Here is a 22562-nt window from a genome sequence, read left to right as displayed (position 1 = left end):
GGCCAGCCTGGTCTACAGAGTGAGTTCCAGGTCAGCCAGGGCTATACAGAGAAACCCTGTCTCGAAAAACCAAAAAAAAAAAAAAAAAAAAAAAAAAAAAGAACAGTCCTACGCAGAGACTAAGTACAGGCAGGGCAAATCAAAACCAAAGTAACCTCAATAAAGAACTCATCCTTTCCCTTTCTTCCTTGGCACACATTACTAATAAGAGGTGTGGCTTTTACCAATGACAGTTCTTCAAGAAAGACACGACAGCTGGAGAGATGACTCAGTGGTTAAGAGCATATACTGTTCTTCCAGAGGGCCTGAGTTTGGTTCCTAGCCCCATGTCAGGTGCTCCAGGGGACCTGTCACCTCTGGCCGCCTGTAATCGTATGCACTTATGCCCACATTGATAGGAAACAAATCTAAAATAATTTTTAAAAACTAAACATACAGACCTCTGGAATAGCAATAAAGCCAGAAGCTGCAACTTCCTGATTCTTTTTTTTTTTTTTTTGATTTATTTATTTTGTGTGAGTACACTGTAGCTATTTTCAGACAGACCAGAAGAGGGCATCAGATCGCATTATAGATAGTTGTGAGCCACCATGTGGTTGCTGGGAATTGAACTCAGGACCTTTAGGAAGAGCAGTCAGCTCTTAACCACTGAGCCATCTCTTCAGCCCCAACTTTCTGATTTCTGACAAAGGAACTTAGCACATGTCAGGGAAAGGAGAAGCCTCTTCAACAAGGGATGCTGGGAAAACTCGTGGGATATCCATCCCATAAGAGAGTCTGAAATTAGACTCTATCACTCCATAAAACCCAATTCAAATAGATCAAAGACTGTAACGTAAAACAAAGTCTTCCCCGGGGAGTGGTGGTGAATGCTTTTAATCCCAGCACTTGGGAGGAGAGGCAGGCAGATTTCTGAGTTTGAGGTTAGCCTGGTCTACAGAGCAAAACGAAAACCAAAGGCCAGCCTGGGTTACACAGAGAAAGCCTGTTTGAGAAAAACAAAAATAAAGTCTGAGCCTCCTTAAGGAAGACATGGGGGAAACACAACTTTTTTTAAAAAAAGTTTTATTTATTTATTTATTTATTTACTATATGTAAACACGCTGAAGCTGCCTTCAGACACACCAGAAGAAGGCATCAGTCATTAAGATGGTTATGAGCTACCATGTGGTTACTGGGATTTGAACTCAGGACCTTTGGAAGAGCAGTCAGTGCTCTTAACCACTGAGCCATCTCTCCAGCCCAGACAATGACGTTTGAATAGAACATGGATAGCTCAAGAGAAAGAGCAAGAATGGATAAAGGGACTGAAGGACATTAGAAAGCTTATGAGCAGCAAACAGGAAAGTGGAGAGAGGTAGGAACAGGTGGAGACCTCTGCCGCATACCCATCTGACAGGAGAGAGATTTCTAGAACTCAGGAGAACAGAACAGACAACAGCTCAATCAGTACACAGGAGACAGTCCGAACAGACACTTTCAAGCCAAGAACTATGTATGGCAAAAGTATGTGAAAGGATGTTCAACATCAAAAGAATAACCATCACAGCCAGGACTGTTATTCCCTCCGCCACATACATGGCTTTTGCCACTAAATATGTTACACTGTGGATCAAATATTAAGAACTCTTTAAACATACAAGCAGGAATGGTTCCCTAGAAACTACCCAGTTTACTGGATGTTCTAGGAAAAAGTATGCTGACCCTCCAAAGGGCTGAGTTCAAGTTAAGACACATCTGTTTCTGCTTCTCATTAGCAACTGCAATAAATTAGTCATCCTTCCACATCAATGCTGAACCCCATGATGCTCCTAGTTTCATCTTTAGTCAGGCTACAAAATCTAATACTTGGAGCAGCTTAGGCCAGCGGGGAGGGAGCACAGGCTGTTACTCATGAGACTGGGGTGTCAGAGCTGGCTCGGCTTCAATACCTTGTGACTGCTCTTTGTGGTGCTGTGCGTCAGCCAGTTAAACAAGAAACAAAACGAAACCTGCTATGACAATTCGTCTCATGAAGACGCAGAGCACATTAAGGGCTTGTACAAGCAAGAGCCAGAAATGCAAGGGTTCTGTACCTAACAGGAGCCCTATAGCCTGAAACAGAAGTAGCGCTATGTAAATATCTATCTCCTTTCTTAACGACAGATGGAAAATGCACTTAATAATTGCGCCTGAGTTACTAGAGAGAAATCAGCCATGACAGGCTAAGTGCTTGCCAATGCGGATCATTCACACACTCTACTGGCATGTGCACACGCCCGGGCATGTGGCGCAGGCCTGCGCCGTCCAGAACTCGTCCTCAGAACCATCCTGGTTTACCTCACTCCACTAAGGGAGATTTGTCATGTTGTCAAACAGCTGAATGTACTGTTTAGCTCCGCAAATCTCAACAGGGTCTGAGAATGAAGCAATGGCCTACACCATGGACTTCCCATGGGGAAAACCACTCTTAATCACAAAGGCAGGCGCTGCTCCACCCGCACGCAGCCAGGACCACGGAAGGGAGCAGCTCGCTGACTCACTCACTCTTTGGCAGGTACTCAGCATCGCTCTCGTTCCCACTGGTTTCACCTGGAAAAAGGGAAGAGAGGAGAGCTTCCTTTGGTATTGTCTCCTAGTGGGAAGCTGGAGGAGAACAATGGGGAACTGCCCCAGTCTGCCCACCACTGCCCCCAAGAGGGATGGAGGCGGAGTTAGCAAAGGTCAAATTAGCAGAGCTGTTGAAAGAGAACATGGGATCTGAAACACAGCCCCAAATCCTGCTGATGAGGTTTCCATTTTTGCTCTAAGTGTGAGTGTGTGAGATCATTTATACATTAAACATAGTAAGAGATTAGTAACTTAGGTCAAAATACAGCAGTTATAACACAACACAAATGAGAGTTCCGTGACCGCAACTCTCTTTTCTGATACTTTGACAGTGTCCTGAGGTGATTTGGGACTGACAGGTATGTCTTGACATGAGTGAGGGAACGGAGCAGGCTCTGTATGACACAGTAGGCTGCGACCAAAGGGCGGCCTGAACAGAAGCACTGTGACCCAGGGAAGCCACCTGCCTGGCTACTGACAGGAGAGCTACACAAAGGCCTGGTTCACAGCCTGGGAAGGAGAGGGCAGGCAGATGGCAACTCCACCACCTGCTTACCACAGTGTCCCCGTAACCTCAAGCTTGTCAACTCTGAAGACAGGGGCTACACTCTTCACAAGGGAGTGTTGGGGTGTGTGTGTGTATACAAACCATTGAACGTAGGGCTTTGCACCCTGGCTACCAATGAAGTATTCTATACCATAGTTCTAAAAATATAATTTGTCAGCTGGGCGTGGTGGGGCATGCCTTTAATCCCAGCACTTGGGAGGCAGAGGAAGGTGGATTTCTGAGTTCCAGGCCAGCCTGGTCTACAGAGTTCCAGGACAGCCGAGAAACCCTGTCTCGAAAAACAAAACAAACAAACAAACACAAACAAATATTCCTCCTACTTCAGCCTTCCAAATGCTGGGATTGCAGACATGGGCCACCATGCTCAGCAGCTTAACACTAAATTCTTTTCTTCTTCTGGTTTTTTGAGCCAAGGTATTTTTGTTCACTATGTAGACCATTCTGGCCTCAAACTCACAGAGATCTGCCTGCCTCTGCCTTCCAAGTGCTGGGATTCAAAGCTTGCCACCCTGTCTGGCTCAAAACTAAGTTTCCTAATATTCAAATAGCTACTACAAATCAAATGGGAAAAGGGCACATGGTCTAGGAAAATAGCTCAATTCATAAAGTTCTTACAGCACAAACATGAGGTGGACATGGGTTCCCCCCCACCCCCAGAATCCATATAAAAAGCCAGCTACAGTGGTATGTGCTTATAATTCCACTAAAGGGACTCACTAGCCAGACAGCACAGCTTACTCAGTGAGTGCTAGGGCAGTCAAACTGTCTCAAAAGACAAGGGAGGCTGGACCAGGTAAGACTGGTCTCTGAACTCCACATATATGTGCACAAATGTTCACACACACACATTACAAACATGCACATGTGTACATACACACATATAAGAAAAAGATCACATGCCAGAAAAAGTGGTAAATGGCTATGAATAGGCAATTCACAGAAGAGATCTATAAATTATTGATAAATGTGAAAACTTTCCCAAGTTCATAGTGAAAATAAATAAGTTAAAGCAAAAAATAAGATAATACATTTTAACCTAAAGAAAAATTGTTTCATTAATCAACTTGATGAAAACTACGGAAATGTATATTCATGTTGTTTGTAGAAACAGCTATTTGTGGGACAATAGCTATAAAAATGTTTTATTCTAGTTTTTTAAGACAGAGTCTCTGTAGCTCAGGCTGTCCTGGAATTCACTAGGTAACTCAGGGTGACCCTAAGTTTGCATAATCCTCCTGCCTCAGTCTCCCAAGTACTAGAATTAAAGGGGTGAGCTGTGCTCAGCTGCTAGAATAGTTTTAAGTCCAAATAGTCGTTGGTCAATTGAGCCTACTACAAGGAACTTAGTTTACAAATACAACACACTAAGGAAGCACAAGAATGAGCACTGCAATACTACTTGTGTGTGTGTGTGTATTTACAGACAGTTTACCTCCATAGGTTAAGTATGTTAGAAACATCCAAAATGTCTACCACTTAGATTTTTAAAGATGGAGGTGCTGGGGGCAGAATGAGAAGCTCAGCCAGCCATAATGACTTCCATTTCTACACCGTGAAGTAAAGTAGAACTTCAGGGTCTCTGAGCTGATACTGAAAGAGTTTTGAGTATATGAACTAAGTCTTTTAAAATGAAAAGCACAGAATAAGTCTGAATAATATAAAATGACTTAAACAGAAAAAGTCATCAGTGGCTAAGGCGATGGCGCAGTGGTTATGAGCGATTCCTAAGGATCTGAGTTGGTTTGGCTCCAAGTACCCACGTCAGGTGACTGACAACCACCTGCAACTCCAGCTCCAGTGGAGCTTACACCCACTTCAGTCTCTTTGGGAATCCTAAACATGTATGCCACACATACAGGCACATAATTAAAAATAAAGTCGGTTTTGTTGATTTGAGACAGGGCCTCACTATGTAGCTCTGGCTGTACTGGAACTCATTAAGTAGACCAGGCTGGCCTCAACTTCAGAGATTCACTGCCTCTGCCTGGGATTAAAGGCATACCTTACCATGCCCAGCTTAAAAATAAAATCTTTACAAGAAAGTATTATCCTTAGAATCAAGTATTCTTGTGAGCTTGTGAAGTTTCTAGAAAGAAAGCCAAAAGGGAAGAAAGCGCAACTCAAGTACCAGAGGTCTTGTCAAAGGTCGCTTAAAGGCTTGATGACTTATAGCCATCCGAGTGTGCGTTACAGGGCCAGAGAATGAGGCACTGAGAACCTGCAGGAGTAGGAAAAGCCCTGGGCCGTCTCTTTTGATTTCAACACATGCAATTATAACAAAGTTGAAGAAGGGCAGTGTCATTTTGTAACCGAGACTGGAAGTTAAGAAATGTCCAGGTCAGAGGTGAGGAGGTGAGCGCACCGCTTAAGTGCAGAGTGGGCACACACAATTCTCCAGGTCCATCAGGCAGTGCTGACACAGACAAAAGCATGAGAAATGAAAGCCAGAGCAGCGCGCTCTGCTGACAGTCAGGAGCTGAAGCTGGGGGAATGAATGCTAACTTTCTTCAGGTTCCATGGAGGTCTAGGGACTGTCAGTCTGTTTTTGGTTTTGGTGTTAGAAGTTAGCAATTTAAGCTACTGAAGAAATTTTTTTCCAGTGATATAATGTTTTTAAAAAGCAAAATCTGATTCCTCAGGACCTTGTCTTCAACAGGTATGGTGTACCTAAAGTCCTAGAGGCCACACGCAAGATGGGTTGTCCGAGCCTCAGTTTAAGGACAGTGTGGTTAACACAGAGCTACATCTTAACACATAAAGTTTATCTGAAGAGTCAAATTTTACTAAAATCTCATAAGCATAAAAAGACAATCTACTCAGAATGCTGTATGCGAAAGAAGTTACCAAGTTTAGACTGTTATTAGTTTGAATGGCAATCATTCAGTTGGGTACTGCGTGTCAGCTGACCATGCTGGTGCATGGCTATACCGCAGCACCCGAGACCCTGAGGCAGAAGGAAGGACTCCAAGCTCCGGACCAGCCTGGGCTACAGACCATGATCCTATCTCAAAAGAGGAACAAACAAGAGATCAAAGTGGAATGACAAAATCATTACTCTAAGAAATGTAGTCTCATTGCTTATAACTGTTTTACTTATTTATTCACATAATGTCTTTACTTTGAATTCAGTAAGAAGGAATTGAAAATGGCCCATGAAGCACTTGGTTTGAGTGTGATGACTGTTGCTGGAAGCCTCAAGCAGAAGGCTCATCCCAAGCTCAGGGCCAGCCTGGGATACAAGGGGAGTGCTGGGCCAACTAGAACTCTGTCTAATCAAACGCTAAGTCATGTGACAATGCTCCCTTCGTGTGCACGTCCCCAGAGGCTCATGATTTGAACGCTTGTTCTGCAGCTGTTGGCAGTGTTCTGGAGAGCTCTGGGAGGAGGGGCCTAGCGGACAGCCACAGGCTATAACCCCACCCCTGGCTTCCTCCTTGCATGGTTTCCTAGTCTGCACAAGCTCCCGCTACCAGGAGCTGAAAGGACTGAAACCAAAAGCCTAAACTTCCCATCCCTAATTATTCCGAGTGGATCTGCTGGTCACAGCAGGAGGAGGCTAAGGCTCCCACTGACAGCCACTGAAAGCTCAGATCATGCTTACCTTTTGAGGAGGGGGCTTCTTTTCCAGTGTAAGGCTGTAACTTTACCCTCTTCTTCCCTCTCTTAGATTCAAATGTATCATTTATTTTCAAAACAAGCTGTTTAAAAAAAAAAAATGCAAGAAAATTACAAGTTAAAGTCACCACCACCAAGGCACTGTGGCATCTGCATGACTGGCACTAACACATTAAATTCTCCTTTAGAGGAAAGAGTCACTGAGTAATAAAAACTTTCATGTTGCTGGGCAGTGGTGGCGCACACCTTTAATCCCAGCACTTGGGAGGCAGAGGCAGGCGGATTTCTGAGTTCGAGGCCAGCCTGGTCTACAGAGTGAGTTCCAGGACAGCCAGGACTGCACAGTGAAACTCTGACTCGAAAAACCAAAGCAAACAAACAAACAAACAAAAAATACCTTCACATTTTTCAATTTCAGATTACAATGGTATCATTAGATGATGTGTGTTCTCATACTAGTGTCTACAACCTAGGAAAGAAAAGTGCAGGGAACCCCCGCCCTTCCAGATGAACCCAGTGCAGCTTCTTGGCGAGAGATTGTGTGTCACTCCGTGCCACAACCTGCAGGGAATGCGGCTACTGCACTCCCTACCGTGATTAAGGCTGCTCAAGTTTTCACTTGCTGAGAACAGTAAGGGGAACGTCACCCACTGCAGGGTTGGGCTTGGCTATTTCTGCTCTCACGAGTTTCTCCTAAGAAGAGATAATCTTACCCGTGAAGCTTTTGTCAAAAGGCGCGCATTCTGCCAGTGTGGGGGCAAACGCTGCAACCAATTTTAGAGCTGTCATAAAAGTGGGAGATTCAAATCACTCCACACAAAACTACATTTCCACCCGCTCCACTCATCGAGCTGCACCTCAAGCAACTGCAACCAGATCATTTATTTTAAAACTGTTTCATCGCTATTTCTATCTAGTAAGTGATTCTCAGACAGACTTCCTCCCTAATGCTGGGGAAAAGGTATATGTGTATAAAAGAGACATCAGACACTCAGAGATACAGGCTGAGGAGAAACAGAAAAAGGAGCAGAGCTGTGACGTCAGCGGACATTAAAAACACAGGCTGAGTAACTTCTCTGTGCCTACTTTTCTTTTTTCCTAAGGTTCCAAGCTTAAGTATTCATCTTGAGGGAACACACTGGCAGAGGGCTGTTAAGCCTACCGCTGGACAAGTCAACAGACTGTTGAGGAGAGCGCTCGCTCGCGCTTTGTCCATGTCTCTATCGATCCCGCGAGCAAGCCAGTCCACTATAGCAAAGCATGGAGGAGCACGCAAAGATCTTCGCCACATCTGTGGATGAGTTTGTTCTCTTAGAGGATTTCTGTAGCTGCCACTCAAGTAAAACACTGCCAGTGTTCCTCTCTACTGCTTTTACAATAAAGCAGGCAGGAGAGAGAATCCAAAAGAGGAAGGTGCTTCTATGGACTATAGAGAAGACTTTTGGGAGCAAACAAGTTTTAGGTGCAGAAACTCCCATGATAGCATAAATATTAAGTGGATTTACAAAGTAGAATAAAAAGTACGCCCACATATTTTGAAGGAAACTACTGTTCTAGGACTATCAGAGCAAGTCATAACCTAGAATCCCAGTTATGAACCAGGAGTAGGCACCCACACTTACTTTGCAGCTGCAGCAAACACTGCAGAATGCTCTAAGAAACAACAGAAGCATCTGCTTTACGTGACAGCCACAAACACAACAGCCACAGGGAAGCCACGAGCAATCGCACACAGGCTTCCAGAGCAGAGAAGGAAGGAAGGGTGGGGACCAGGCATATGGACTAGATCTGAAAGCAACTTCCCCGCCAGGAACAGCTGGAGCGGTCAAAGAGGACATAAATAAAAACTGCTTTTCTTATGGAATGTTCCTGAAGATATTCAAACAACAAAATTTGTATTGCATATGGGACATCCTAAAAGAACTTAAAATACTTTTATAAGATTTTTTTCTTCATTATTTCTAAATGTATGTATGCTGTGGACATCCTGCTTTAGCAGGGCAGAGTGGTGCATGCCTTCAGTCCTAGCACTCAGGAGGCAGAGGCAGCTGGATCTGTGAGTTTGAAGCCAGCTTGGTCTACAGAACAAGTTCCAGGACAACCATGGCTACACAGAGAAGCTCTGCTTCAAAAGAAAAAACAAAACCCCTCATCTTCAAAGTGACTTGGAGACTAGCCTGTGATACGTAAGACCTATCTCATTCTTTTTCTTTCTTTCTTTGTTGCTGGTATCAGAGTCATACCAGCCTCAGCAATGCACAGGACAGCACCCACTGGAAGAAGCACCAGCAGCACCCGTCTCTTGCTTGTCCCTTTGTGACAGGAGGACTAAGCCCAGGGCCTCACACAAGTGGGACAACAGGCCGGCTCTTTTCTGTCTCCTTTAACCCTACTGTCCACAATCCTCTGAAACAGTTGCTAATGCCATTTCAAGGTCAGAAATCTTAAGCAGAATCCCTTAAAAGTCTGCATCTTGTTTTACGAACACATGATCCGCTAGAGTCCCATGGAGGCCTCAGTGTGTGCCAGACCCACCTTCCTGAGGAGAAGGCTCCTGCAGGATGCCTGCCTGAGAGCAAAAGCAGAAAACAGACAGACAGAATGACTATGAAACAGTTACCAAGGAACCGATCTGTTCATAGTCACTAACCCAAGAAACAGGTTCAACTTTTGTTTATGTTAAAGTCAGGTACAAAGTGTGTGTGCTAAATGAATAAATGACCTAATTCACCTGGCATTATGGAAAGACAATCACTTCAATCATCTGACTTCATTATGTATATATCTGCTATTGTATTGTACCAATCCTGAAAATATCTTCATGTAACCTCAAAAAGTCTCTCCTAAAAGAAGATATAGCTACGAGTAATCTCATTAAAATATTCTGCCTTGTAACAGTTCCAGTCACGATGGCAGAGGGGCACTTACTGCCTTTCCCCTCCCTTGAGGGCAAGGTAATTTACTTCATATGGTTTTTGATAGTCTCTAGAACCAAGGAACAGTCTGGTGTCCTTTTTATCCACCTCTGAGTAGACATTGTAATCCTAATAAAGAGCACATACTTCATCATTACCGAAACCTGCAAACCCCGGCACAAGGCTGCCCTTGCTCTGGTACATAAACGAACTGGCATATAAACACTCTCCTGTTGTTAGAGAGTCTGGAGTTTATGTGAGATCAGTAGCTGATTCCAACCATTGCCAAGACAACAGAGGCCTTCCCAAGTCTGATTCCAACAGTAAGTTCTAACCTATTATTCAGTCCATCCTAATGTTTATTCATTCCCCTGCATTAGAATCTGAACACTGAGTGTGCTGGTCTCCTCACCCGTGGGAGATTTCTCTTCTTCCTGTTAGCCACCTCTCCAGCTCGGAACAGTTTCCATTCTGTTAGTGTGACAGGCAAAGTGGTATCCTTTGTGAACTTTGATCGCAAATATGCTTGGGAGTTCTTCAGTTCCATAGTCTTCCGCTGAAGGAACTGGGGTTTGGGAGGAAGCTAAAACAGGAGACACACTGGTCAAATAAGATCTCTAGGAAATGCCTATGCTTCCAAACAAAGTCAACGCTCCCCCGGAAAATAAATGCTTATCTTTCCTTTAAACTCATCCCAAATGGGGATTCTGCAACTCCTGCTCATCCCAGTAATGTAGTTTGTTTTCTAATCCAAAATTCTACCCTGTGCTATGATCAAATACTCAAGGGAGAATAGCTCATCACCTTGACCGCCTCCAACTATGGGTCTGAGTTTCAGGGAGTGGTTGAGTAACTGAGGCCCAAGCTGAGCACTGGGAACTGCAGAGGACTGAAAAGTGCCTGGCCTGTCTGCAGTCATAGGTTGTGACAATAGTGTGACTGAATGGGAGGAGTCATTAAAAAAATCAGTAACAGTAAAAGGTTTTTTTTTTTTTTTTTTTTTTTTTTTTTTTTTTTTTTTTTTTTTTTTTTTTTTAAAGATTTATTTATTTATTATATGTAAGAACACTGTAGCTGTCTTCAGACACTCCAGAAGAGAGTGTCAGATCTTGTTACGGATGGTTATGAGCCACCATGTGGTTGCTGGGATTTGAACTCCAGACCTTCGGAAGAGCAGTCGGGTGCTCTTACCCACTGAGCCATCTCACCAGCCCAGTAAAAGGTTTCTGAACAAACAAAATTAATTTAAATCCAGGCCACAAAGAGTCTGATGGTGTTCACCTGTGCTCACCTGTGCTGCGTGGTGACTTCACGGCAGCCTTGGCTGTGAGCACACAGCACGTGCCCTTTGCACTGTGCATGAATCCGTTTTACACAACACCAGCACACGCCTGGCTCAGATTAGAGACTATTGCATGTTAGAAATTGTAATGTTCTCATTTTACACGCTCAGTGTTCTTTTTGTCTTTGCAAACATGATGGTTTAATTACAGAAAGCAAAGATTTTAATATATTCCTGCTTTTGTGTCTTAGTGTGTGTCGTTGCTGAATTTTACTGTTAGAATATTTGATATTAAAATTCCTATTTGAGCCAACAACTTCAGTTTCATTAAAAAAAAAATCATTAAATGATGGGTCTGGAGAAATGCCTCCGTGGTTTGTTTGTTTATATATATATATATAAAAAACAAAAAATTTAAACATCATGTGATAAATGTTGGCTTTAGATTAGAAGAGAATTTCCAATTTCTGAAATAGCCACAAACTTCTATCACTTCTGTATTACAGCACCTAATATGCAGTAAAGATTTCATCCTTTTTTCAGGGGTTGGAATAGAGGCAAGGTTAAGATAGGGTCTCACTATGTAGTCCTGGCTATCCTGGAGCTCACTAGGTAGGCCAGGCTGGCCTCAAATGCACAAAGATCCACCTACCACACATCCAGCCAGCAATCAATTTTTTATGTATTTTTTATGTACCTATTTCAATAGTATGTATATTTGCTTTTGTCTTTAATAAATAACAAAATTATGTATGTATATATATGTATATATTGTAAAATATATTTATGATTTATTGTCAGCAAAGGTTTAATTTGTATAGCAATTACATACCTATATATCTGTAGTCATGTAAAAATTTCTTGGGTGGATGGACATGGTGGCACAGAACTTTAATCCCTGTACCTCAGTACTCTGGAGGCAGAGATAGGCATACCTCTGTGAGTTCAAGGCCACCCTGGTCTACAAAGTGAGTTCTAGACCATCAGGGGTTTACATAGTGAGACCTGTTTCAATCCCCCCCCCCTTTGAATGAAAAGGGGTTGCAAATAGAAAAGTTTAAAGATCTCTGGCCTAATCTTATTCACCTTAAGTTGTTTTTTTAATACTAAGATTACCCAACTAATAGCAAAGCAAAGATATTTTCAAAAGAAACCAGTAAAGCATCTTTAAAACAAAAGAAAACACTCCCACTGACAATACACTCTATATTCAGTGCCTCTTAGTTTGGGCCCCAGCTAAACCACCGTAACCCTTTACATGACCATACACAAGCATCTATGTGCTCTTCAGTGAAGCCTCTGCTTATACCTTGGGTGTTCGGAAGGCGCTCTTAGCAGGTGGCAGCCTCCACGCTGAAGGGGATCTCCAAACGGGGAACGACTGCACGGGGATATCTTCATAGGGATTTTCCTTGGCTGGATCTTTAGAAATCATAGCAACGCTGATTAGAGGAACATAATTAAGTGGGACCTGTGACTGTAGCTAAAGAAAACAATGCTTTTCTTCTTCATTTTCATGGGGATGTAAGGTTGTAAGACCAATGTCATTTTATTTTATTTTATTTATTTATTTTTTGGTTTTTTGGGACAGGGTTTCTCTGTGTAGCGCTGGTTGTCCTGGAAATCACTTTGTAGATCAGGCTGGCCTCGAACTCAGAAATCCGCCTGCCTCTGCCTCCCGAGTGCTGGGCTTAAAGGCGTGTGCCACCACTCCCGGCTGACCAATGTCATTTTAAACTGATAAATCACTCCAGTGTTCATCCAAGCTAAAGGACTCTGAAAACACTACACTGCCAGCGTTTACTTTCCAACTGAGTCATCCGTAATGACATCCAGCTGTCAATCTCACTCACAATGAGAAAATGCATATGCCACGTGTTTCCACATTAGAAAAACAAAGTTAAAACAAGATACGTTTGATTGTAAAAGACCCCTATACAATGATGAGCACCACCAAACATGCATTAAATGTAACTCCAAAGCATGAATACCTACATATAATATCCTCATAGATATTATCCTCGGACTTTGTGTAATAAAGTGCTGGACCAGCATTTCTTCCAAGTTCTTCATGGATCTTCCGTGAGTTCCGAAAGTGCTGAATATCTTCAAATTCAAAGGATTTCCTTAGGAAAGAAAATATATTTTACTATTTTTTGTTTTGTTTGGTTTGGTTTGGTTTTTTCGAGACAGGGTNTCTCTGTATAGCTCTGGCTGTCCTGGAATTCACTTTGTAGACCAGGCTGGCCTCAAACTCAGAAATCCGCCTGCCTCTGCCTCCTGAGTGCTGGGATTAAAGGCATGCGCCACCACGCCCGGCTTTTGTTTTGTTTTTGTTTTTTTTTTGAGACAGGGTTTCTCTGTATAGCCCTGGCTATCCTGGAACTCACTTTTGTAGACCAGGCTGGCCTCGAACTCAGAAATCCGCCTGCCTCTGCCTCCCAAGTGCTGGGATTAAAGGCATGCGCCACCAACGCCTGGCAGAAAACATATTTTAAAGTTATACCTTCAAAAACTTTGATCTCTAAATGATAAGACAGAAATTGAAAAGACGTGTGTAAAATTATGAGGATGGCTGGTGGTGATACACACCTTTAATCCCACTAAGAGGCAAGAGGCAGGAGGCAGAGAGGCGGAGGAGGCGGAGGCGGAGGCGGAGGCGGAGGCGGAGGCGGAGGCAGCTGGATCTCTGTGAGTTTGGGGCCAGCCAGGTATACAGATCGAGTTCCAGGACAGCCAAAGCTACACCGAAACCTTGTCTGAAAAAAACCCCACAAAATAATAAATACTGTTTTTATTTTTATTTTTATGTATGTGTTCTGCCTATATTCATGCCTGTGTGCCTGATGCTCACAGATATTAAAAGACGGTGTCAGAGCCTCTGGAACTGGAGTTACAGATGGCTGTGACCTGCCATGTGGGCTCTGGTAATCAAACCTGGGCCTTCTGAAGAGCATCCAGTGCTCTTATCTGGTTAGCCACCTCTCCAGGCCAACAAATTACTCCCTAATTAAAAGTGAGGCTGAGGCCAGCATGCCCTAAATGATGCTAAAGAACGGACCTGCTGACCAGAAAGCTCTTTTGGTGGTTGGGCAAAGGGATACAACAATGTCTTGCTATGGAGCCCAAGCTGGTTTGTAAGTCACTATGTAGCTCAGACTAGCCTCAAAATTGTGCTATCCTCCTATCTCAGCCTTCCTGGTGATGGGAATACAGATATACACAACCTTACTCAACCTTAAAGATTCTTTGTTTGTTTGGTTGGTTGGTTTTTCGAGACAGGGTTTCTCTGTGTAGCCCTGGCTGTCCTGGAACTCACTCTGTAGACCAGGCTGGCCTCAAACTCAGAAATCCACCTGCCTCTGCCTCCCAAGTGCTAGGATTAAAGGCGTGTGCCACCACGCCTGACTACAGATTCTTGAAGATGCCACTTAGAAAGTCTTCCTGTGCTCTCAGGTGGCAGAAGTCACAAGTATTACCTATACTTCTTCACTTTTGCTTTCTCCTCCTGCTTTGATTCTATGCTATCAATAAATATCTCTATGCTCAGCTGAAGCCCATATTCCAAGGTGGGAAAGGAAACTTGGACTGACGGGCAAAGCAGCGCAATGACTCGTGTTCTACAAACCACGGACTTTAAGACAAACACATACATACCTTTTGGACCTCCCTCTGATCTTCCCACCATATTTCTTTGGTTCCGGATCCTGAGAAGAGGCCAAGGAAGAGTCCACACAGGAAATACTTTCACAGTACTTTTGGTCACAGTTCCTTTCTTTATATGGTACACCATCAGATTCAGATAAATACCTGAATGTCCTACGGGGTTTAGGCAAAGGATTTATAGAGGGGCCACATTCCTGCCCCTCAGGTTCACAATAAATATTTTCCAAGCTCTTGGTTATTCCGTAAGAACTATCCAGAACACTGAAATCTGGTTCTTTCCCTGTAGAGTCACAAGGTGCTGAGGCCAAATTGAAGGTTTTCTCTGGGGAGAGCCCTTCTATGCTTTTCCATGGTATCTGGGAGGTATAGAAGTTTCCTGGCGGTAAGGAAGTCTCTGGACCCACAGCAACAGCTTGGCAGCCTTGGATTTGTTTGACCCGAGCACACACCCGGCTGGAGTCCAGTTCGGCTTCCGAGGGGTGGGAGCCTCTACACTCTCCACCCTCGCTTTCGTCCTCACTTTGATCGTGGCTTTTGGCGTCTGTGTTTCTGGGTAAAGCCCCATTCCTTTCCTCACCAGTGGGACGCTTATGAGGGGGACTCTCTTGGTGGCAGTTATACCTCACTCCAAAGTCCTTTGGGTGAAACTTAGCTGTCTTGGTTACACCGTTAGCTCTTCCTTCCCACTGGGAAATCTTTTGTTTGATGTTTTTGCAGTGGCTCCTGGACAAGGTCTGAACAGCAGATCGTGTAAAGCCAACATCCATATTCCCGGTGGGGTGCATGACGAGAGTCACTCTTAGAAAGGGGCCATGACCAGTTAGCTGGAAAATGCTGTATTCCGTGCCTTGCCAGAATGGAAAGGATCCCAGTGTTTTCCTTTCATGTTTAACTTGGAGGTATCTTGATAAAAATAACAATTTTCATCGCTGAACTTCATTGGAAACAGCTACAACTGTATCATGAATGATCCTATCAAAGCAAGACAAGAATATTAACTTAGTTTTATGATTTCTTACTTTAAACTCCACTGAACACTGCCTACCCAGCACTGAATAAATTACATTGCATTTGTAAAAAACTGTGCCTGTAATTCAGCTCCATAAAGTCAAGCCTACTAAGAAAACATTCCTGGTGCTATTTCTTAAGCTGTCATCTTTAATACTCTGTTGCATTTAATGCCCTGCAAAATGTATTCTGTAATGAATCAATTCTTTTTTGTGTGTATGTGGCCTTATGTGTGCTAGACAAGCACTCTATCTCTGAGCTCAATACACCTCCTGCCCATAAATCTATTCTTTATGAAGCATTTCTTAATAAAACATGCAACAATGCAATATTACAAAAATCACACATAAGGCTGGGCATAGTGGTGCACACCTTTAACCCCAGCACTCAGGAGGCAGAGGCAGAAGCAGAGGATCTCTGTGAGTTCAAGGCCTGGTAAGTTCTAAGACAGCCAGAACTACAAACAAACAAACACAGAATCAGAACAACACCCCATTATTAAAAAGTGCATTTACAAGTCTAGACAGGAGCCAACTCACAAACACATTGGTAGCTAGTTCCCGCCTCCTGTCTTCTGTTGCTAGGTCACATCAGTCCGTCACATATCCTTATTTATTTCAACTGACCTATTAGCACACAGGCTTTCACATAAGCTGCTACAGGGACTCAGTCCAAAGGCATAGGCACCCATTATCCTGTCCTGGCTGGGTTTCCCACATCTCTGCCACCTCTGACTCAGATCTGGAGTCACTTTTCCCATCCTTCCTTCCGCAGAGCTTCAATCAGTCAGCTCCATAAACCGCTTCCTCAAATGTGAAGACTGGCTGGCTGAAACTCTTCCTGTCAGTAAGCAGAGACCTGCTCTCCCACTCTACCGCATACTGGTTATAAATAACAACGGATTCAAAACTTCCTGAGGCAGGGTCATCCTTCCTCCTGCTTCATCTGCCTAGCCCTGATTAACAAGCAGGACACTATCTTAGCCTGGCTCTGTCAGTACAGCTGATCAAAACTGGACCAGTACATACACCGACAGACAGACCGACCGACCGACAGACAGACTGACTGACCGAGACACACACACACACACACACACACACACACACACACACACACACTTTATTCTCACTACAGAAGCCGCTCTTCAGGATTTCCATGACTTTCACTTAAGTCATGTCCACAAGTTTTTAAAATCATTTTTCCTCCTGTATGCTCATTATACAGTGGAGTTCCTTGTGACATTTTCATACACACTTATAAAGTACTTGATCACACTCACCCCTCTACTCTTTCTTACTCCACCCCACCCGCAGCTCCCCTACTTTAGTTTTGGGCCCTCCTTTTCCCCCCTAGCTTCCACATTAAGGAAGTCATGTGATATTTGTCTTTGTGAACATTCTCACTAGTTTGTAGGAAAATTAGCTTTTCAGGAAAAGAAACTCTGGTCTACTGCAAAGAAAAAATCTTTTTTAAAATTAAGACATTAACCTCAGGTGGGTGAAAAAAATCATAGCAAAAACCTTACAGAAGTTGTGGTGTGTGTGTGTGTGTGTGTGTGTGTGTGTGTGTGTATACATGTGTATGCACCAAATTTTACTCTGGAGCCCAGACTGGCCTCAAACTAGTCGCAATCCCTGTCCAGCCTCTAGAACACTGGCTACAGGCATAAGCCTCTGCACCCAGCCAGGCTCCTGATAACACAGTACCACCGAAGCATGACAAGGCATGACAAGGCATGACAGTGCACTCAGCTCCTGCAGGTCAGGACTCCAAACACCCTTCTCTTGCTTCCCAACTTGCGAGTGTCTTTGACATTTGGGTTTTCTTCATTGTAGACAAAATGGATCTGGCTTCAGAAAGGCTTCTAGACTCTTCCATTCTTGTTATTAACCTTTTCCTCCCTTCCCCCTGGTTAACATGGGAAAAACTGAGGGGAAGAACATAGGAACTTTCAGAGCTACAAAAGTCCTTTAAACCTGAAAATCTGACTGGCAACAAATGGCTACATCTGTAGAATTCTAGGCACACCAATGGATGGTGGTCAAGTGGCAGCACAGTCTAGTGGCAGAGAAGAGAGCTTACTTGTTCTCCTATGTTTTTAAAAAGTGAATAAAGTACTTCAGAAGAAAGCTGACCGCCAAGAAAGTGACGATCCCAGTGCTCAGGCTGAGGCGGAAGACTGGGAATTTGAAGCCAATCTCCTGTCTCAGCATCACACACAAGCTTTGATGCCTCTTAACTATGTTCATGACTGCACTGGTAGCTAGTTTCACAGTTCCAATATTACTTTTTGTCTGTTTTTCTCTTTGCTTTTTGAGACAGGTCTCATACTGCAGCTCATGCTGGCCTGTACTTGGGTTGCAGGGGCCAGTCACCTAGTTTCCAAGGTAGTTGATTCCTTTTGTAATGTGACTTGTCGATGCCTACACACAGGCTATTTTTATATAGTCCCATTAGAAATAAATAACTCGTCAAACAGAACTCACTACAGAGTTCTCATATTCTGCGCCATCTTCTTAGTACTTTCTCCCCATGGCTCTCCTAGCCTGCAAGAACCTTCAAACCCCATTCCCAACCCCCCAGTCTCTTGTATTGCCCTCTACTATGAAGAGATCTTCTACCCATAAATGAGGGCCAGTTTTCAAGGTCTCTTCCAACCTTCATCTTTTTAAAAACTCTCTAAGAGCAGCCAACTTGTTTCCATTTCCCATAGGTTGCTTTATCAAGCTTGCTTACAGAAGCACATGCACTGAGAAGACCCAACAGTTTAAATGTTGCATTTTCTCTTAAAACCACCAGAGCCAACAACTTCTATAGCAATTAAAGAGACTGAAATCGGGCAGGACTCAGGAAAGGGTAAACAGGTGACCCCACAGGCGACACAGCAGGAGTCAGCAGTTCCTTAGAAGAGCAGAAATATGTAAATCAAGCACTCACAGCAAAACCAAAGGTTTGGAAGGGATTTTAAACCAGGCTTCTTTGCATTTTATTTTCTCTTGTTCTGCAGTGTGTTTACCTGCATCAAATGCAGTTATCAGCTTCAAATATCATGGTGGTCACCATATTAAAGAAAACCTATCTGAACCCAGTCGTGTAACTTAATTTCTTTTTGGACAAAAGAATTTGGATACTCAATTTACTAAATCAAGTCTCAAACAGGGCAAGTGTCTTCAAATCCTTTACAATGATCTACATAAATGGACGAAGCAGCCATATAAATTCAAAGCACTTTTCCCCCCTGTGGTGGAGTAGAAGCCCACCCTTGACCCTGGAGCCTTCTTCAACTGCTCTCCACTTATACACTTACTGAGGCAGGGTTTCTCACTTGACCTCGGCATTCACCCACTCAGCTAGTCTAGCTTGCTCGCCTGCTCCAGGGTTCCACCTTCAAAGTACTGGAATTACAGGCTGGACACCACACCCGCCTAGCATTTACATGGGTTCTAGGACCAGAACTTAGTTTCTCATGCTTGTATAGCAAGCATTTCCCCCTAGAGCCATCTCTCAAGCTCCAATTTAGACCACCCTAAAAGTTGTCTCACTAGGAGATAAAGGGGCAGAATGGTTAATTTTATGATATATAAATTTTACCTCAATTAAACAGAAACTAATGAAAGGATGAGGGAAACTCACCCGTAGACATAATCGAGTGGACTTGCCTTCCTGGTGCAGCCACAAAACTATAAGAAGACAAACGATTTCAGATATTACACAACAGGCACACAGGACAGTGATCCTGAAGGAAAATGGGCCTTACTTTCTCCCTGGAGACATTCTATAAAGAAGCATTGAGACGAGGAGCCCCCACAGGGTGTGGTAACCTTGCTAAATTGAGGATAAAGACAAAGGTTAAAGCAAACAGAACTTTCTAGGCCGAGTCACCAGAAAAAGAGGTGTGTGTGTGGGGAAGCTCCAACAATTTACATCAGACCCCCTGAAGCCCAGGCTAAGCATTGAGATGCTAATGCAGAGGGGAAATTATGCAGCTGGACAATCAACAACCAATAAGCAAACAACCAGGAGGGAGCTGTAAAAGGACTAACACAAATTCACGCAGGTCCAGGAGATGTTCCAATTTCTCTGACAGGGCTGGAGAGATAGCTCAGTGGTCAAGCTCAGTTCCCACATGGCAATTCAAAAGCACCTGGAACTTCAGCTCTGGGGGATCCTACGTCTCTGCCTCCTTGTGCACTTATGTGCATGTACACTACATGTATACAGTTATAACCTCAAATAAAATAAACGTTTTAAAAATGACAAGTTGAGTCATAATGGTAGCATTATTGTTGATTATATTCATTGCCAAAGCATTATTTATATATTTATTTATTTTGGTTTTTCGAAGCAGGGTTTCTCTGTGTAGCCCTGGCTGTCCTGGCACTCACTCTGTAGACCAGGCTGGCCTCAGACTCAAAAATCTGCCCGCCTCTGTCTCCCAAGTGCTGGGATTAAAGGCGTGCGCCACCACTGCCAGGCATAAATTTTTTTAAAAAGGTGACAGACATGAATGACAGGGTTAGCAAAGACTTGAAGTCAGCTATTTCAAATATATTACTTATTTAAAGGGAAAAGATGACACTTGAAATGGAAGACAAAGGCCTGAGGCCACAGTCAGCAAACCACTTGTCACAGAAGCATGAGGACAGTTCAGTCCCTGGCACTCATAATTTAAAGATGAAAGCTGGGCATGGCAGACCATATATAATCCTGGCACTGGGCAGGCAGGAACAGGAAGATCCCTGAAGATGGCTGGCTGGCTGGCTAGCCTAGGTATAGCAGTGAGCTCCAGGGTCAGTGGCAGGCCCTGCTTCAAAGAATACAATTGAGGGACTAGAGAAAAGGCTCAGTGGTTAAAAGCACTGGCTGCCCATCCAGGGGATCTAGATTTCATTCCCAGCACCCATGAGCTGGTTCACAGCCATCCTGTTCAAGGGGATCTGATGCCCTCTTCTGGCCTACAGGGATATCAAGCACACAAGTAGTATACAAACATATATGTAAGGCAAACATCCACACACATGCAAAATAAAAATAATTTCAAAAATAAAACTAAGCCTTTTATCTCAGCACTCGTCCAATAAGTGGGTCTCTGAGTTTGAGGACAGCCTGGGCACACACTGCACACTGCATTAGTATTAAAGGCAGAAAAACATAAATGCAGCTAGGTACTCAGAATGCTCGACAAGGAGGTGAAGAGTCACGGGGACTAGTGCCTGGTAACAGCTAGCTCATGGCTACATTTAAAGAGTCATCTGTAGTGGTGGCCCATAGCCATAACACCAGCACTCAGAAGGCTGAAAAAGGAGCATCCTGAGTTTGAGACAGCCTGGGATTCATCAGGGAAGGGGAAGGGACCAGATGCAGAGGAGAGGACCAGTACAAGCAAAGAAGAGAACAAAAGAAGAGAAGGAGATAAAAACATGAAGAATGAAAATGACAAGATAATGCTAAGAAAAATAAAAATCAGATATTACACATTAATATGCTGGAAGATTCAATTTTGTTAAGACATCAAATTCTCTCAAAATTGACTCCCTAGATGTGAAAAATGCCCAATCTGAATCAAGCAGACTTTGTGGCAGAATTGACAAGTTGATTTTCAACTTTAAACAGAAATGTAAAGGACCTGTAATGGACTAAACAATCGGGCAGAAACAAAGAATAAGCTCAGGGGACAGAAGCCTCCCCACCCCCCGACAATGAGACATCATTACAGAATGACAGTAATGAACTAGAAAATGGCTCCCAACAATGAGACATCATTACAGAACTACAGTAATGGACTAGAAGATGGCTCCCGACAATGAGACATCATTACAAAACTACAGTAATGGACTACAAAATGGCTCCCAATGAGACATCATTACAGAACTACAGTAATGGACTACAGATGGCTCAATGGGTAAAAGTGCCAGCTGTTCTGCCAGAGCATCCAGGTTCCATTCCAAGCACCTCCATGGATGCTCAGAACCATCTGTAAGCCCAGTTTCGGAGGATCCAAGGCCTCTTCTCGCCTCTGTAGGCACCTGGCATTAACATGGTGTACAGATACACACTGGCAAAATGCCCATACAAATATAATTTTAAAAAGTTGGGGGCTGGAGAGATGGCTCAGAGGTAAAGAGCACTGACTGCTCTTCTGAAGGTTCTGAGTTCAAATCCCAGCAACCACATGGTGGCTCACAACCACCTGTAATGAGATCTGCCTCCCTCTTCTGGAGTGTCTGAAGACAGCTACAGTGTACTTACATATAATAAATAAATAAATATTAAAAAAAAAGTTTGAAAAGCCACAGTAATCCTGAAAATGCACACTAGTCACAGGAGACAGATGGACCAATACACATCACAGAGTCTGCATAGATTGTTACAAAGCTGGAGAAGAAAAACCTTGAACCATCACTAGGATAAAGGGGTGTCCATACAGGAAAAAGACTATGATCCATAGCATTTCAGAAACTAACTTGAAGAACATCACAGCCTAAGCATTAAGAGTAAAACTATAAACTCTCGGGGAAAAGGAACAGGCAAAAAAAGGAGCAGGGGGTTGTTTGTTAAAGTTTTTGCTTTTTTTTTTTAACTCAAAATACTTTACTGCAGTGGATCTACTGCTCCCAAACCTGAAAAAGATTTCCTACATGTTTGTTGTTGTTGTTGTTGTTGTTTTGTTTTGTTTTATCAAGACAGGGTTTCTCTGTGTCAACCTGGCTGTCCTGGAGCTCACGGAGATCCACCAGCCCCTGCCTCCTGAGCACTAGGATTAAAGCTGTGTTTCACCACTGACCAGCACGGTTTTCACCACTGACCAGCACGGTTTTCACCACTGACCAGCACGGTTTGTTTTTTGTTTTTTTTTCTAAAGGCATGAACTGTAAGAAAAAAAAACCTTTAAATTAAGACTTTATGAAAAATTAGCCGG

The 22562-nt window shown here is 43.5% G+C and overlaps 1 protein-coding gene across 4 annotated transcripts in view; it reads right to left on the bottom strand.

The window, feature by feature from the left end:
- Dennd2c (DENN domain containing 2C) overlaps positions 1-22562 on the bottom strand; it is a 68389-nt gene that overhangs the window by 23116 nt on the left and 22711 nt on the right. For 2 of the 4 annotated variants that reach the window (XM_021196483.2, XM_029538135.1), the window contains exons 2-7: positions 14627-15607; positions 12965-13095; positions 12279-12391; positions 10100-10270; positions 6759-6855; positions 2527-2571 (exon numbers count right to left, since the gene is read on the bottom strand). In XM_021196483.2, the coding sequence (XP_021052142.1) occupies positions 2527-2571; positions 6759-6855; positions 10100-10270; positions 12279-12391; positions 12965-13095; positions 14627-15420 (1351 nt within the window). In that variant the 5' untranslated portion in view covers positions 15421-15607. Of the gene's footprint in view, positions 1-2522; positions 2572-6758; positions 6856-10099; positions 10271-12278; positions 12392-12964; positions 13096-14626; positions 15608-22562 lie in introns of those variants that run through there. The other 2 variants (XM_029538137.1, XM_029538136.1) reach the window with 2 other exon arrangements.

Source organism: Mus pahari, chromosome 4, assembly GCF_900095145.1.
Source record: "Mus pahari chromosome 4, PAHARI_EIJ_v1.1, whole genome shotgun sequence".
Classification (NCBI taxonomy): domain Eukaryota; kingdom Metazoa; phylum Chordata; class Mammalia; order Rodentia; family Muridae; genus Mus; species Mus pahari.
This window is presented reverse-complemented; position numbering and strand designations above follow the sequence as displayed.